General features: G+C 46.5%; 1 protein-coding gene across 2 annotated transcripts in view; it reads left to right on the top strand.

Annotated features, from left to right (window-relative positions):
• Window positions 1-780: 780 nt before the first annotated feature.
• SFI1 (SFI1 centrin binding protein) overlaps window positions 781-15780 on the top strand; it is a 203715-nt gene continuing 188715 nt past the window's right edge. For both annotated transcript variants that reach the window (XM_069757728.1, XM_069757737.1), the window contains exons 1-5: window positions 781-887; window positions 965-1129; window positions 11387-11458; window positions 12533-12643; window positions 12887-12981. In XM_069757728.1, coding sequence (XP_069613829.1) covers window positions 865-887; window positions 965-1129; window positions 11387-11458; window positions 12533-12643; window positions 12887-12981 — 466 coding nt within the window. In that variant the 5' untranslated portion in view covers window positions 781-864. The remainder of the gene's footprint in view (window positions 888-964; window positions 1130-11386; window positions 11459-12532; window positions 12644-12886; window positions 12982-15780) is intronic.

Raw genomic sequence — 15780 nt, 5'->3', positions numbered from 1 at the left:
TATGTGTCCACGTTCAGGAAACGCTGTTTATTTGACGCTGCATAGAGCCGCAGCGTCAAGCACGCAGCGTCCAGATGTTACAGCATAGTGGAGGGGATTTCATGAAATCCCGTCTCCACTATGCATTAAAAGACGCATGCAGCAGACCTGCTGAAACGGACATGCGGTGCGACTTTTCAGAACGCAGCATGTCCTTAGGCTACGTTCAGATTAGCGTTTCCCGACGCTGTGTCGGGAAACGCAGCGGCGACGCACGCATCATGCGCCCCTATGTTTAACATGGGGGACGCATGCGTTTTTCTTGTTGCGTTTTCCGACACGTGCGTCGTTTTTTACGCTAGCGTCGGACGCAAGAAAATGCAACAAGTTGCATTTTTCTTGCGTCCGATTTCGTCAAAAAAACGACGCACGCGTCGCAAAACGCCGCGTTTTATCGTGCGTCGCATCGCTGACGCAGCGGCGCGCAACGCTAATCTGAACGTAGCCTTACAATGCTGAAACAACGCATGAACAACGCAGGTGACCTGCCAGTGACCTCAGGTGCAGATTTTACCCGCGTAAAATCCTGACCAAATCCTGATGCAATCCTGAATGTGGACACAGACCCTTTTATGCAACACTTGGGAAAGGCAGGAGCAGAGCGCACATGAGCAGTGCGGGTTTTATTCAGGCGACAATGGAGACAAGCCATCATTATGTCTTCTTCTGAGGATCCTGCCTGCGCTGTCATGTCATGCCGCCCTGTGTCAGCAGATGGCGCTGTGCTGCATTCTGGATTCACAGGCGTCCTGTGGCTAAGACAACGAGCGGGAAGTGGAGCGCGGATGTGGCGGTGACCGGAGCTGCCGTGACCGGAGCTGACAGATGGAGCGTCCGCTAAGAGACCGGTATGACGCCCATGTAGGGGTTGCGTGTGGAGACTGATGTCTGCTCACTGTCATTACATAATGGTTGCTTCTTCTAGGCAGAAGGCACATAAGGCTGCCATAGCCAAATTGCCTCCTAAAGTCCCAGCTGTGGCCCTCAGGGGCCCTGCCAACATGAGGCAGGCTAAGAGCAGCCGTCCTGGACCCTACCGAGTGAACTACACCTGGAACCGTGGCGGGAGGCTGAAGGAGCTGCGCATCAGGTACGTGGGGGCTCAGGTCAGTGGGGAACTACAACTCCCAGCATTCACTGACTGCTTGTGGCATACACGGCATCCTGGGAGTCGCAGCTTCACAGCAGCTGGAGTTCTGCAGGCCGCTGATCAGTATCTGGCCTTCTGTAGGGTAAGTGGGCACCTGCGTAATGTGAACAGCTCTGTACAGAGGTTTTTGTTTTCCCACATCAGCTGAATAAGTTCTTTGCAGCCTGTGGGCTGAGGTGGGCCCTGATTGGGGTCTTCTGGCTGCTGCATAAGCCGCTCTACCAGCCCGTTGTTGTCACGTCCATTCCCCGATGACAGTGGCTGATTGTTAGGTGCTGTCTGGTCTTGTTTAGGTCACAACCGTTGTTGGAGGCTTCATTGCGAATTCCCTCAAATTAGAACAAAAATCAATCCCCGCTCCATGCAGCGCTGTTATTTGGTGGAAGTCAGTGGGAACTGTCAGATGCCGTTACTGATGTATCCAGCACTGTGCTGTAATCACAATGTAGATGTGAATAGAGGGAACCTCCAAAATCGTAATCTACGGTACCTACAGATATAGTGGTAATCCGCATTAAATAGCGTATCGATCACGTGTGTCTGCTTTACTGGAGCAGCGGCTACAGGGGGAAATGAAATTATATTCTCACTGCTCGCTTCCAGTCATGGAGGTTGTTACTATCACCGCTCACTATATTGAGTGCAGCTGCATCACTCCCCTGCAGAGGGGGCGAGCACCGAGGACGCTGCAGAGGGGTGGCGAGCACCGACGACGCTGCAGAGGGGGAGCGAGCACAGACGACGCTGCAGAGGGGGCGATCACCGACGACCCTGCAGAGGGGGCGATCACCGACGACCCTGCAGAGGGGGCGATCACCGACGACCCTGCAGAGGGGGCGAGCACCGACGACGCTGCAGAGGGGTGGCGAGCACCGACGACGCTGCAGAGGGGTGGCGAGCACCGACGACGCTGCAGAGGGGTGGCGAGCACCGACGGCGCTGCAGAGGGGTGGCGAGCACCGACGACGCTGCAAAGGGGTGGCGAGCACCGACGACGCTGCAGAGGGGTGGCGAGCACCGACGACGCTGCAGAGGGGTGGCGAGCACCGACGGCGCTGCAGAGGGGTGGCGAGCACCGACGACGCTGCAGAGGGGTGGCGAGCACCGACGACGCTGCAGAGGGGTGGCGAGCACCGACGGCGCTGCAGAGGGGTGGCGAGCACCCTCGACGCTGCAAAGGGGTGGCGAGCACCGACGACGCTGCAGAGGGGTGGCGAGCACCGACGACGCTGTTGTTTTAATGCTGCGTATTTATGCAACGTCAAAAATGCAGCGACCAGATGTTACAGCACAGTGAATGGGATTTCTAGAAATGTCCACTGTTCAGCTATGTGCTCCTGCGGATCACCTGTGGAATCTGACATACAACGCATGTCAATTTGTCTTGCAGAGACGCTAGTCTCCGCAACAGAAATTTCCACAGTAGAATGTATTGGAAACACATGCGGATTTACCTGCGTCAATAGAACGCAGCATTTTGGACGCATTGGAAGTGAGCTGCTTTCAAAACGCTGCTACTTCCTGATGGTGGGTACAGAGCCGTAACACTACCTGTAGATTATTACTACATCTGCAGGTAAGGCCGGCCTCATACTAGCGAGTTTTACGGACATAAGAGAGGTGCTGAAAATACGGATTGCATACGGTACAATGCTTCCCTATGCCCCAGCTCCTATCAGCCATATTTTACTGATCCGTATTATACGGTCTTCTACGGCCGTAGAAAATCGCAGCATGCTGCATTTGTCACCGTATTGCGCAAAAAATACGCCAATGAAAGTCTATGGGGGCCAGAAAAATACGGATTACACACGGACCAGCAGTGTGACTTGCGAGAAATACGCAGCGGTGTTCTATAGAAAAGCTGGCAATTCAGTGCAGTGTACAGTAAAATCACACTGACAGGTTAGAATAGAATAGCTAAAATAAATGTCTACACATAGTATAGGTATATATATATACACTAGATTGTGGCCCGATTCTAACGCATCGGGTATTCTAGAATATGCATGTCCCTGTAATATATGGACAATGATGATTCCAGAATTCGCGGCAGACTGTGCCCGTCGCTGATTGGTCGAGGCAACTTTTATGACATCATCGTCGCCATGGCAACCATTATGACATCATCGTCGCTGTGCCCGTTGCTGATTGGTCGAGGCTTGGCGGCCTCGACCAATCAGATGCGGGATGTCTACGTTGATGCTGTGCCGGTCTCTGATTGGTCGAGGCCTGGCGGCCTCGACCAATCAGAGAGCCGGGATTTCCAGGACAGACAGACAGACAGAAAGACAGACAGAAAGACAGACAGACAGACGGAAAAACCCTTAGGCAAATATATATATACTAGATTGTGGCCCGATTCTAACGCATCGGGTATTCTAGAGTATGCATGTCCCCGTAGTATATGGACAATGATGATTCCAGAATTCGCGGCAGACTGTGCCCGTCGCTGATTGGTCGAGGCAACCTTTATGACATCATCGTCGCCATGGCAACCATTATGACATCATCGTCGCTATGCCCGTTGCTGATTGGTCGAGGCCGCCAGGCTTGATGCTGCCACCACCATGCTTGACTGTAGGGATGGTATTCTTGGGGTCGTATGCAGTGCCATCCAGTCTCCAAACGTCACGTGTGTGGTTGGCACCAAAGATCTCGATCTTGGTCTCATCAGACCAGAGAACCTTGAACCAGTCAGTCTCAGAGTCCTCCAAGTGATCATGAGCAAACTGTAGACGAGCCTTGACATGACGCTTTGAAAGTAAAGGTACCTTACGGGCTCATCTGGAACGGAGACCATTGCGGTGGAGTACGTTACTTATGGTATTGACTGAAACCAATGTCCCCACTGCCATGAGATCTTCCCGGAGCTCCTTCCTTGTTGTCCTTGGGTTAGCCTTGACTCTTCGGACAAGCCTGGCCTCGGCACGGGAGGAAACTTTCAAAGGCTGTCCAGGCCGTGGAAGGCTAACAGTAGTTCCATAAGCCTTCCACTTCCGGATGATGCTCCCAACAGTGGAGACAGGTAGGCCCAACTCCTTGGAAAGGGTTTTGTACCCCTTGCCAGCCTTGTGACCCTCCACAATCTTGTCTCTGGTGGCCTTGGAATGTTCCTTTGTCTTTCCCATGTTGACCATGTATGAGTGCTGTTCACAAGTTTGGGGAGGGTCTTAAATAGTCAGAAAAGGCTGGAAAAAGAGATAATTAATCCAAACATGTGAAGCTCATTGTTCTTTGTGCCTGAACTACTTCTTAATACTTTAGGGGAACCAAACAGATTCGAACTCGGCTTCAGGAAAATGGCCGCCGCGATGTCCATCTGCGCACGCGCGGCATCCCGCGGCCATTTTCCTGAAGCCCCGGGAAGCAGGAGACTGCATCTGCACACACGCGGCCTCAGGAAGATGGCCGCGCCCACCGAGAAACCGCTGAATAGCGGCGAGCGCGCTCTTTTTCTACAGCTGCGCAGTGCATTCGAGAAGCACCTACACCACCAACGGGAACATAAGCAAGATGTGGGGGAGAAACAGCACTGTGACCACGCCCATCTGACCTGACCAGCCTGATTGACAGGCGAAAAAGGCCACTTTTGTAAGGTATTTCGGCAGCATAGGTAGGGAATCAGGGGACAAAAAATACCCTATTGTAAAGCACAGCTCAGGCCCTATTTAACGGTATTTTTATCTCCTACTGAAAAAACGGGGTGACAGGTTCCCTTTAAAAAGATGAGAGGCGTCTGTAATTTACATCATATGCAGACCTCAACTATGGGAGACAAACTGAGAAAAAAAAAATCCAGAAAATCACATTGTCTGTTTTTTTAACATTTTATTTGCATATTATGGTGGAAAATAAGTATTTGGTCAGAAACAAACAATCAAGATTTCTGGCTCTCACAGACCTGTAACTTCTTCTTTAAGAGTCTCCTCTTTCCTCCACTCATTACCTGTAGTAATGGCACCTGTTTAAACTTATTATCAGTATAAAAAGACACCTGTGCACACCCTCAAACAGTCTGACTCCAAACTCCACTATGGTGAAGACCAAAGAGCTGTCAAAGGACACCAGAAACAAAATTGTAGCCCTGCACCAGGCTGGGAAGACTGAATCTGCAATAGCCAACCAGCTTGGAGTGAAGAAATCAACAGTGGGAGCAATAATTAGAAAATGGAAGACATACAAGACCACTGATAATCTCCCTCGATCTGGGGCTCCACGCAAAATCCGACCCCGTGGGGTCAGAATGATCACAAGAACGGTGAGCAAAAATCCCAGAACCACGCGGGGGGACCTAGTGAATGAACTGCAGAGAGCTGGGACCAATGTAACAAGGCCTACCATAAGTAACACACTACGCCACCATGGACTCAGATCCTGCAGTGCCAGACGTGTCCCACTGCTTCAGCCAGTACATGTCCGGGCCCGTCTGAAGTTTGCTAGAGCAGGGGTCCCCAACTCCAGTCCTCAAGGCCCACCAGCATGTCGTGTTTTCAGGATTTCCTTAGTCTTGCCCAGGTAATAATTGCATCACCTGTGCAATGCAAAGGAAATCCTGAAAACATGACCTGTTGGTGGGCCTTGAGGACTGGAGTTGGGGACCTCTGTGCTAGAGAGCATTTGGATGATCCAGAGGAGTTTTGGGAGAATGTCCTATGGTCTGATGAAACCAAACTGGAACTGTTTGGTAGAAACACAACTTGTCGTGTTTGGAGGAAAAATAATACTGAGTTGCATCCATCAAACACCATACCTACTGTAAAGCATAGTGGTGGAAACATCATGCTTTGGGGCTGTTTCCCTGCAAAGGGGCCAGGACGACTGATTTGGGTACATGAAAGAATGAATGGGGCCATGTATCGTGAGATTTTGAGTGCAAACCTCCTTCCATCAGCAAGGGCATTGAAGATGAAACGTGGCTGGGTCTTTCAACATGACAATGATCCAAAGCACACCGCCAGGGCAACGAAGTAGTGGCTTCGTAAGAAGCATTTCAAGGTCCTGGAGTGGCCTAGCCAGTCTCCAGATCTCAACCCTATAGAAAACCTTTGGAGGGAGTTGAAAATCCGTGTTGCCAAGCGAAAAGCCAAAAACATCACTGCTCTAGAGGAGATCTGCATGGAGGAATGGGCCAACATACCAACAACAGTGTGTGGCAACCTTGTGAAGACTTACAGAAAACGTTTGACCTCTGTCATTGCCAACAAAGGATATATTACAAAGTATTGAGATGAAATTTTGTTTCTGACCAAATACTTATTTTCCACCATAATATGCAAATAAAATGATAAAAAAACAGACAATGTGATTTTCTGGATTTTTTTTCTCAGTTTGTCTCCCATAGTTGAGGTGTACCTATGATGTAAATTACAGACGCCTCTCATCTTTTTAAGTGGTGGAACTTGCACTATTGCTGACTGACAATACTTTTTTGCCCCACTGTATATTAAGATTTCATATAGCGCTAGATAGCTTAAAAGCCGGTATTTCAATTGCCGGCTTTTGGTATCTCCTTTCAAAACCCGACATGATATGAGACATGGTTTACATACAGTAAACCATGTCATATCCCTTTTTTTTGCATATTCCACACTACTAATGTTAGTGGTGTGTATGTGCAAAATTTGGCCGCTCTAGCTGTTACTTTAATGGGTTAAATCGCGGAAAAAATTGTCGTGGGCTCCCGTGCAATTTTCTCCGCCAGAATGGTAAAGCCAGTGGCTGAGGGCAGATATTAATAGCCTGGAGAGGGTCCATGGTTATTGGCCCCCACTGGCTAAAATCATCTGCCCCCAGCCACCCCAGAAAAGGCACATCTGGAAGATACGCCTCTCCATTATTAATCTGGCTTTATGTCACCTTACAATAGCAAGGTTATCCAGGCTATTAATATCTGCCCTCAGTCACTGGCTTTACCATTCTGGCGGAGAAAATTGCGCGGGAACCCACGCCAATTTTTTCCGCGATTTAACCCATTAAATTAATAGCTAGAGCGGCCAAATTTTGCACATACACACTACTAACATTAGTAGTGAGGAATATGCAAACAAAAAAGGGATATGAGATGGTTTACTGTATGTAAACCATGTCTCATATCATGTCGGGTTTGAGAAGGAGATAGGAAAAGCCGGCAATTGAATTACCGGCTTTTAAGCTATCTAGCGCTGTATGATATATATATATCTCACTGACATATATAGATAGATAGAAATATATAGATATAGACAGTATATATGTTTTTACGATTTTTTGAGAACATGGATCCATTGTATGTCCGTATGTCGGTTTTACAAGCCTGCGAGAAAATCTCGCAGTACGGATGCCATACGGATTACTTACGGAGGATGCCATGCGCAAAATACGCTGACAAACCCTGCCTACGGAGGAGCTACGGACCACTATTTTGGGGGACTTTTCTGCGTATTACAGCCGTAAATTACGGACCGTATTTTTATACGCTGAGTGTGAGGCCGGCCTAAATAGCGTATTTTGGATCCGACACTTGTCATTTCTCAGCTGTTTTTACCTCTGGATGTTAATGGAGCCAAAACAACATGGCTGTGTTCACTATATAGCAGCCTCTGCTGAGAACTGCAGCTTACCTTTTAGTCTCTTAGCAATAGCCAAAAATTGTGGCTCATCTTCTATTTAAGGCAGTGTTCCCCAACTCCGGTCCTCAAGAGCCACCAACAGGTCATGTTTTCAGGATTTCCTTAGTATTGCACAGGTGACGGAATTATTGTCTGTGAAGGTGATGCAATTATCACCTGTGCAATACTAAGGAAATACTGAAAACATGACCTGTTGGTGGCTCTTGAGGACCGGACTTGGGGAACACTGATTTAAGTGAAGGGAAACCTAGCATTCCCAGCAGCAGATGCTACACAGTGAATACAAGTGTGCTGTTTCAGCTCCGTCCATTTACATGCAGAGCTATGAGCGGCAGACTGATTCTGACCCCAATGATCTGATATCCTAAGAATTAGCTTTCTGCCATCTATCCTGAGGGCAGCATGGAGTATAGACAGAGACCCTGATTCCTGCAACGTGTCACTTATTGGGCTACTTGCTGTAAAGTAGTTTTTTTTTTTAAATCACTTTCTTACCAGCAGAAGATTATCACTAGAGGACCAGTAAACCTGCTGCTGTGTAGTCGTCCATATACATGAGCTCGGTATAATCCCTCTTCAATCACTAATTGGCATCTCGCTGAGTACACTGCATATGCAGAAAGCTGCCAATCAGTGGAGGGTGCAGGGTTACACAGCTCCTGAATATGGAGAACTATATGGCAGCAGGTAGATCTGCAGCAGATAAAACAGTGATTTTATCAAAACTGTTCCCTCTTTTTGCGATAATGGTGCCACTTGGGTTCTGCCCTTATTAGGGCAGGATCAACTGCAGAGGGCATAAGTCAGCAGGCTTGAAATTTGTTGTTTTTTTTTTTTTTTTTTAGTACAGCCACTTTCTACTATAGCAACCATCTTTTTTCTCTAACATGGCTGCGTGAGGCTTGGCTTTATGCAGGAAAAATAGTTTGATTCTTGAGTACTCTTTAGGGTTTCATATAAATTACTGTGTGACTTATATATTTATTTTTGTGACTGGAAAATAGAAAAAGTAATTTTGGGATTATTTTTGTTTATTGTTGACTTTTCACGCATAATAACTTGATGGATTAATTGTTCAGGTTAGTATGGCCATATCTTCTATGACCAGAGCCCAGCAGCTCTGCTATACTGGGAAGACACATGATCTCTGAGTCCAGTGATGTCTTTGACAATATCCATGAAAAAATCGAATAGCACTCGTTTGTGAAATATTGACATGCAAATCAGCTCGTATATATAGCTAGAAACACAGAAGCAATGATGAACTACACTCCCTGACAGAAGTTATGTCGCTTATCCATGTTATGTAAATAAAAGCTTATAACCTTAAATTCATCTGTTGGTTGTATATAAATTATTCTTTTGAAAGCTGAAACCCTCCGAAATGTGGTTTAGGTGAAGAAAATAAATTGGCATCAATGCAGAAATATTGATCAGTTAATGGACAAAGAATGGTCAGATTTTGGCAAGACAAAAGTTTTGTCGCCTGGTCATATAATGCACCCAATCCTAGTTTACATCCTCACCTGTGCTCTGTAAATGATCGGTTAATTAGTGTGTGAAACCCAGCACCCAGACCTTTACTTGAGCTGCAACTTAAGCTCCGACAATATGCCAAAAATCCACCCTGCAACCAAAGCCTGGATTATGAAGAGACTGAAGACCAGATCCACTGCAGAGATGGCTGACACCTTTAATGTGTCTCAGCGTCAAGTACAAAGAATTAAAAAAAGACTTGAAGAGACTGGAGATGTTTGACAAGCCCAGGTCCGGCAGACTTCGCAAGACAACTGCTCAGGAGGAACGTTTGTTGGTTAGAAAATCCAAAGCAAGCCCCTCTTCCACTGCAGCAGAGTTCCAACAGGCCTGGTTACCTCAAGTCCCTGTGTCAACTAGAACAGTTTGTAGGATTCTGTCTCGAAATGGCTTCCATGGTTGAATCAGTGCCCAGAAGCCAGCACTAAACAAAAGGCAAATAAAAAACCGTGTGGCATTTGTCCCACAGCCTGCTAAACAGATGGACGCTGGAAACGTGGCAGAAGGTGGATTTCGCTGATGAATCTTCAGTAGAATTACACCACAGCCACCGCAAATGCTGCAGAAGACCTACTGGAGTCCGTATGGATCCAAAATACACTCAGAAAACAGTAAGGGTATGTTTCCACATGTAGGAAACGCTGCGTGTTTGACGCTGCATAGAGCCGCAGTGTCAGACACGCAACGTCCAGATGTTACAGCATAGTGGAGGGGATTGAATGAAATCCCGTCTCCACTATGTGTGGTAACAAGCACACGGCGGCCCTGCGACTCCGGACATGCGGCGCGTCTTTTAAGATCGCAGCATGTCCGTATACCTTGCGGCGACGCTGCGTCGCCGCAAGGTATAGCACAGGGCCCTATGGGGGGTGCGATGATCCCGAATGTGTGCTATGAACACATCCGGCATCATCGCGTCCCAGAAAGGGGGCGGAGCTTACCGCAGAGCAGGTTTGCCGCTCCGACGAAACCGCCGGCCATCCTGCACTTGGACACGCAGCCTTACATTTGGTGGTGGAAAGATCATGGTCTTGGGGTTTCATTCAGTATGGGGGTGTGCGAAACATTTGCAAGGTGGAAGGCAATATCAATAGCCTAAAATATCAAGAAGTATTAGCTACCTCTTATGTTCCAAATTATAAAAGGGGTCAAAGTCTGCAGCAGGATGGTGCTCCATCTCATACATCCATCTCTACAACAAAGTTCCTCCAGGCAAAAACGATCAATGTGCTCAAGGACTGGCTAGCCCAGTCACCAGACATGATCATCATTGAGCATGTTTGAGGTAGGATGAAAGATGAAGCTTGGAAGACAAAACCAAAGAATCTGGGTGAACTCTGGGAGGCATGTAAGACTGCATTCTTTACTATTCCTGATGACTTCATTATTAAATTGTATGAATCATTGTTGAACCGCAAGGATGCAGTCCTTCAAGCTCATGGAAGTCACACAAAATATTAAATATAACTAATAGCATCACAACTTCATTCACCAATGTTATGCAACATATATTGGTATTTTAAGTTAATTATTTGTTTGAATATCACATTACTTTCTGTGTGCGACAACTTTTGTCTTGCCAAAATCTGACCATTCTGTGTCCATTAACTGATCAATATTTCTGCATTGATGCCAATTTATTTTCTTAACCTAAACCACATTTCGGAGGGTTTCAGCTTTCAAAAGAATAATTTATACAACCAATGGATGAATTTAACGTCAAGTTATAAGCTTTTATTTACATAACATGGATAAGCGACATAACTTCTGTCAGGGAGTGTACTTTGTCTCTAGCTGATGGTTATCTGCGGTCCCTGACGCAACCTGATGCTGCTAGATTGCGGAATCGATAAGGCAATGATGTCATGAGAAGTTGGTGCAGTGTCTGGACCCCTACCACTTGGGAATTGGTTAAATAAAAAGGACACCAACTTGCTGGGAAGAAGCCGTGATCCTAAATAGACTTTCACTAATCTATCATTTTGGAAGGCCATATTACTCTAAATAAGTGTACTTATAAGTGTCTAACCAAATACTTGGTTATCTATAGGCATCTGGCCCGAAAGTTCCTATACCTGTGGATAAGGAAAATTTTTGGACGGGTCCTTCCATCTACTGCAAGGTGAAGTTACTTGAAGCTTTTTAGTCTGTGCAGACCAGGTATAGTGCACGTTCACGAAACTTCTCTCCAGGTAACACAAACGGCTGGTAAACTACTTATAACTTCTGCAGCCAGTGATTAGGCATTGCCACACATTATAGGTTGTGGAAGTGTTTTTCAGCCCCCATCACGTTTTTTTCTCTCCAAAATACCTGAGAATGATATAAAATGTGTTTCCTATTTGTATTGTAATCGGCTTTGCATGTAAGGCAATGTTCGTACACTGCAGAATGAGCACTTAATTATAGCTAGGAAAATGCTCAGCCCCCTCCCCCCCCCCCCTCCCAATTTGTTTAACTGTAAAGCTATGTGCACACGGTGCGGATTTGGCTGCGGATCCACAGTGGATTGGCCGCTGCGGATTCGCAGCAGTTTTCCATCAGGTTTACAGTACCATGTAAACCTATGGAAAACCGAATCCGCTGTACCCATGGTGCGGAAAATACAGCGCGGAAACGCTGTGTTGTATTTTCCGCAGCATGTCAGCATGTTTTACACCTGCTCCTCAATAGGAATCCACACAAAAACCGCAGGAAATCCGTGGTAAATCCGCAGGTAAAACGCAGTGCGTTTTACCTGCAGATTTCTCGAAAACGGTGCGGAAAAATCCGAACACGAATCCGCAACGTGTGCACATAGCCTAAGTGGGGTATTTGCCAATTAAATTTATTCTTTTCAGTTTGATATTTTATCTTTTAGTTTCTGCTGAATGTGAACATAGCTTCAAAACCTGTAGATATAAATAATAATAATATAGGGTAATGCTTCTGTCTGTAAAGACCAAACTGATCGCTTCTATTGTTTACTGACGCATATAAAAACAATGAGTAATTCAGCGTATCCACCTTTGTTTGCACTTCATATAGTTTAGGAACATTTTGGGGTATTCACCACCCCATTGGCTTTTTAACTATTTTGTTACATTACATTATGTGTTTTAAGCCCAACTATATTCAGTAGGATTTTATTTAATAAACTATTACTAACGTGTTTTCTTTTCTTTTTTTTTTAAATGAATGCAAACACATTCTATAGACGCCATTATTCCTTTCAACTACTACGTTACTGCTTTTCTCAGTGGAAGGAGGAGTGGTGGACATTGTGTAAGGAGTGGAGGCTTAATGTTCGCGCTGAATGCCATTACAGGTAAATGGATGGATGAATGAAAATGATAAGCTATGCTGAAAAATATCAGAATACAATCATTACATAGAATGTATGTTTTACCATGAGGTTGATCTTCCAACTGCGATTTTTTTATTTTATTTTCCGGCTTCTTAAGGGGAGCAAGTGATATTATCTACTTCTGTATATGTTTTCTTGTCATGTTTTATATATGATAACCTTTCGGGAGCAATATACAAGTTAAATTGCTTATGACTCCTCCAGGTACACTCACTACACAATGTGTTTCAAGGCATGGAGGATCTTTGTGGTGGCACAGAAGCAAACGAAACAAAAGCATCTTATTGCCGACCAGTTTGGTAAGTATCCCACAAAGACACTGTAAGATCAGTAGTGACAGAGGAAAAAAATCATGCCTGGTAACTAGGAGGACACTAAGTTAACTTCCAGAAACAGTTCCTCTTTCATCAATTTAATTGAATGGAAATGAGCAGTATTATCATACAAACTTACGTGTAATGCTGCTTCTGAGAGAAAAATAACATCACCAACCAGTTCCAAATTCTGAGCAACTCATCTTAACACCCAGAATCTTACAAAGAATACAGAAAACTTGGTATACAATTTCAGGTGCAACAGTCATTTAAGTCCGGGAGCAGCATGAAATGAATTATCTCCCTTATCTGTGTGTATGGGGAGAGGGCTGAAAGTGACATGAAGAAAGGTGAAAGGAAATTTTTTTTTAATGTTTACCCCCATAGCAATCAGATCTGTGCCCTCTCATCGTCACTAAAGATTAACAAGATGCTATTTTATCCTTAGATGCCACTAAGACTTTTGAGTGCGGAGTTGGGGTTACATTTGGGCAGTGCTAAAGAAAATGAGGTTGTTCTTAACTTCATTAAATGGGTTATGCTACTATATATATGCTCCAACTGCTAAAATAAGAGTGACTGGCGATATCTCAGAATCTAGAGCTATACAGGGGAACAAGATGGGGTGCTCATTGTCTCCAGGCTCACAGACGAATGAGCCTGTGAAGCAGCAGACTGATGCAGTCATATCTGCAATTTGGAGGCATAACTGGTACGTTCATCTAAACGCAGCCTTCGTGATACTATAATACTATTTCTCCTACTCCTCATTGGGGGACACAGGACCATGGGTGTTATGCTGCTGCCACTAGGAGGACACTAAGTTAACACAGAAAGATAACTCCTCCTCTGCAGTATACACCCTCTCACTGGGCAATATTCAACCAGTTCTTGCTTAGTGTCTGCAGGAGGCACTTGGGTCTGTTTCAGACCTCAACGGTTTTTATTTTTATTTTCTGTAAATTTTTATTTTTTAATTAACGGAGTGAAGGGGGCAATGGATTCCTTTCAAGGGTCCGTTGTCCCCCGAACCATCAACAGGCGAGCACGCTGGAGTATACATGCCTAATATATTCTTGGGCGACGGTTCTTTTTATGGTCCCGATCTCCCTCTGTAAGATGGCGAGCACATAGAGTCTGACTCTTATGTACCTCTCCTGGGCCCAACCACACTACCAGGTCCCCACCTGATGGCGTCACCGCAGCCCCACGAGAGCTGATGAAGATGGATGGAGGTTTCTTTCCATCCCCCAACTGAAGAAGACAAAGGGTCAGCTCATACCTCACAGTGAAGGAGGCGCTGCACCTTCGGTTATGGTGCAGGCTGTGAGTATCCTCCTTCCTCGCAATGCGTGCATCGATAGGTGCGGTCCTGATCCCGGGGAGAGGAAACATTGGTCGGGTGCCAGCAGCGGCCACCCGGCGCTCCGGCAGGTTTCAAAAATTTAGCCCCTGGCTTGTCAGGCGGACTAGGCCTCAATCTATTGCTCCGCCCACTATCTCGGCGCTTCTCGTTTAGAATGAGAAGCGCCCTGCAATTCATATTGGCACACTCTTCTGCGGGGAATCCAGCCACAAACGCCGACAGCTCCAGACAAACGGGACCGCCTCTCTTCTCTCTGCTGTCCTATCCTCCCTGGGGACACAGGCACAGGACCATGGGTAAGCTCTACCAGAAAAGCTTAACCCCTTCTCTGCAACCTGCCAGGCCCTATAGCGCATACCCTGCCTATCTGGCCCTTATCGCTAAAGACACACCGTCTCACCCTAAAGAAGCCAAAAAGGCTAACGAAAAGCACACCGTATTTTTTACTTCATGTGCCACTTGCAATACTGCCTTGCCCCGTGCTCACAATACCCCCTTATTTGCGGATTGTGCTCTGGCCTGTGTGCAGCCACCTCCTGCCGCCGCCTCTGACTCTGCGGAGCCTAGTCCCCCTGAATGGGCCGCTTCCCTCTCTCGCTCTATGGATTCCCTGGCCAAGGCAATAGATTCCCTCCGGGGTCCCTCTTTAAGCCAGACTACCGCAGATTACTCTGGCGACAGTACGGATCCGTCCACCAGCTGGGGGCGTACTCTGTCACTAAGGGTTCCAGAAAACTGGACTCATGTCGCGTCCCCTGACCACTGCCATGCTTGTCCTTCAGCTTCCGCAAGCTCATTATCTCGATACCCTTCTCTGTTGTGAATTCCGCTCTTGGGCTCCCTCCGGTGGTTGTAAGTGGCACTTTTGTGAGTTCTGCTCTTGGGCTCCCTCTGGTGGTTTTAAGTGCTATGGCTGCTCCTTGGATTTAGCAGTCTGCAGCTGCTTCCACTGATTGTCTTTCTGCTCGGCTATTTTTGTCTGGCTCTCTCTTCAGCCAGTGCCACTTGTCAATGGTTCCTGGTTGGATTCACATCTCTCTTGGATTTCCCTGATATCCTGACCAGTTCAGCAAAGCTAAGTCCTTGCTTGCTCTTTTCTCTCCACGGGTTGTGGACTTATTCGTTCTGTGCTTTCTATGTTCTTGTCCAGCTTGTCTGTATGGATTAATTCAGTTAAGCTGGAAGCTCTGGGAAGCAGATTTACCCTCCACACCTTTAGTCAGGTGTGGAGATTTTTGTAAACTCTGTGTGGATCTTTGTAGTTTTTAATACTGACCGCACAGTATTCTTTCCTGTCCTATCTATTTAGCTAGACTGGCCTCCTGTGCTGCATCCTGGTTTCATTCTGTGTATGTCTTTTCCCTCTCCACTCACAATCATTACTTGTGGGGGGCTATCTATCCTTTGGGGATTTTCTC

The sequence above is a fragment of the Ranitomeya imitator genome, chromosome 1, assembly GCF_032444005.1.
Source record: "Ranitomeya imitator isolate aRanImi1 chromosome 1, aRanImi1.pri, whole genome shotgun sequence".
Taxonomy (NCBI): Eukaryota; Metazoa; Chordata; class Amphibia; order Anura; family Dendrobatidae; genus Ranitomeya; species Ranitomeya imitator.
Note: the sequence above shows the minus strand (reverse complement) of the source record. Positions and strands in the feature narration are given on the sequence as shown.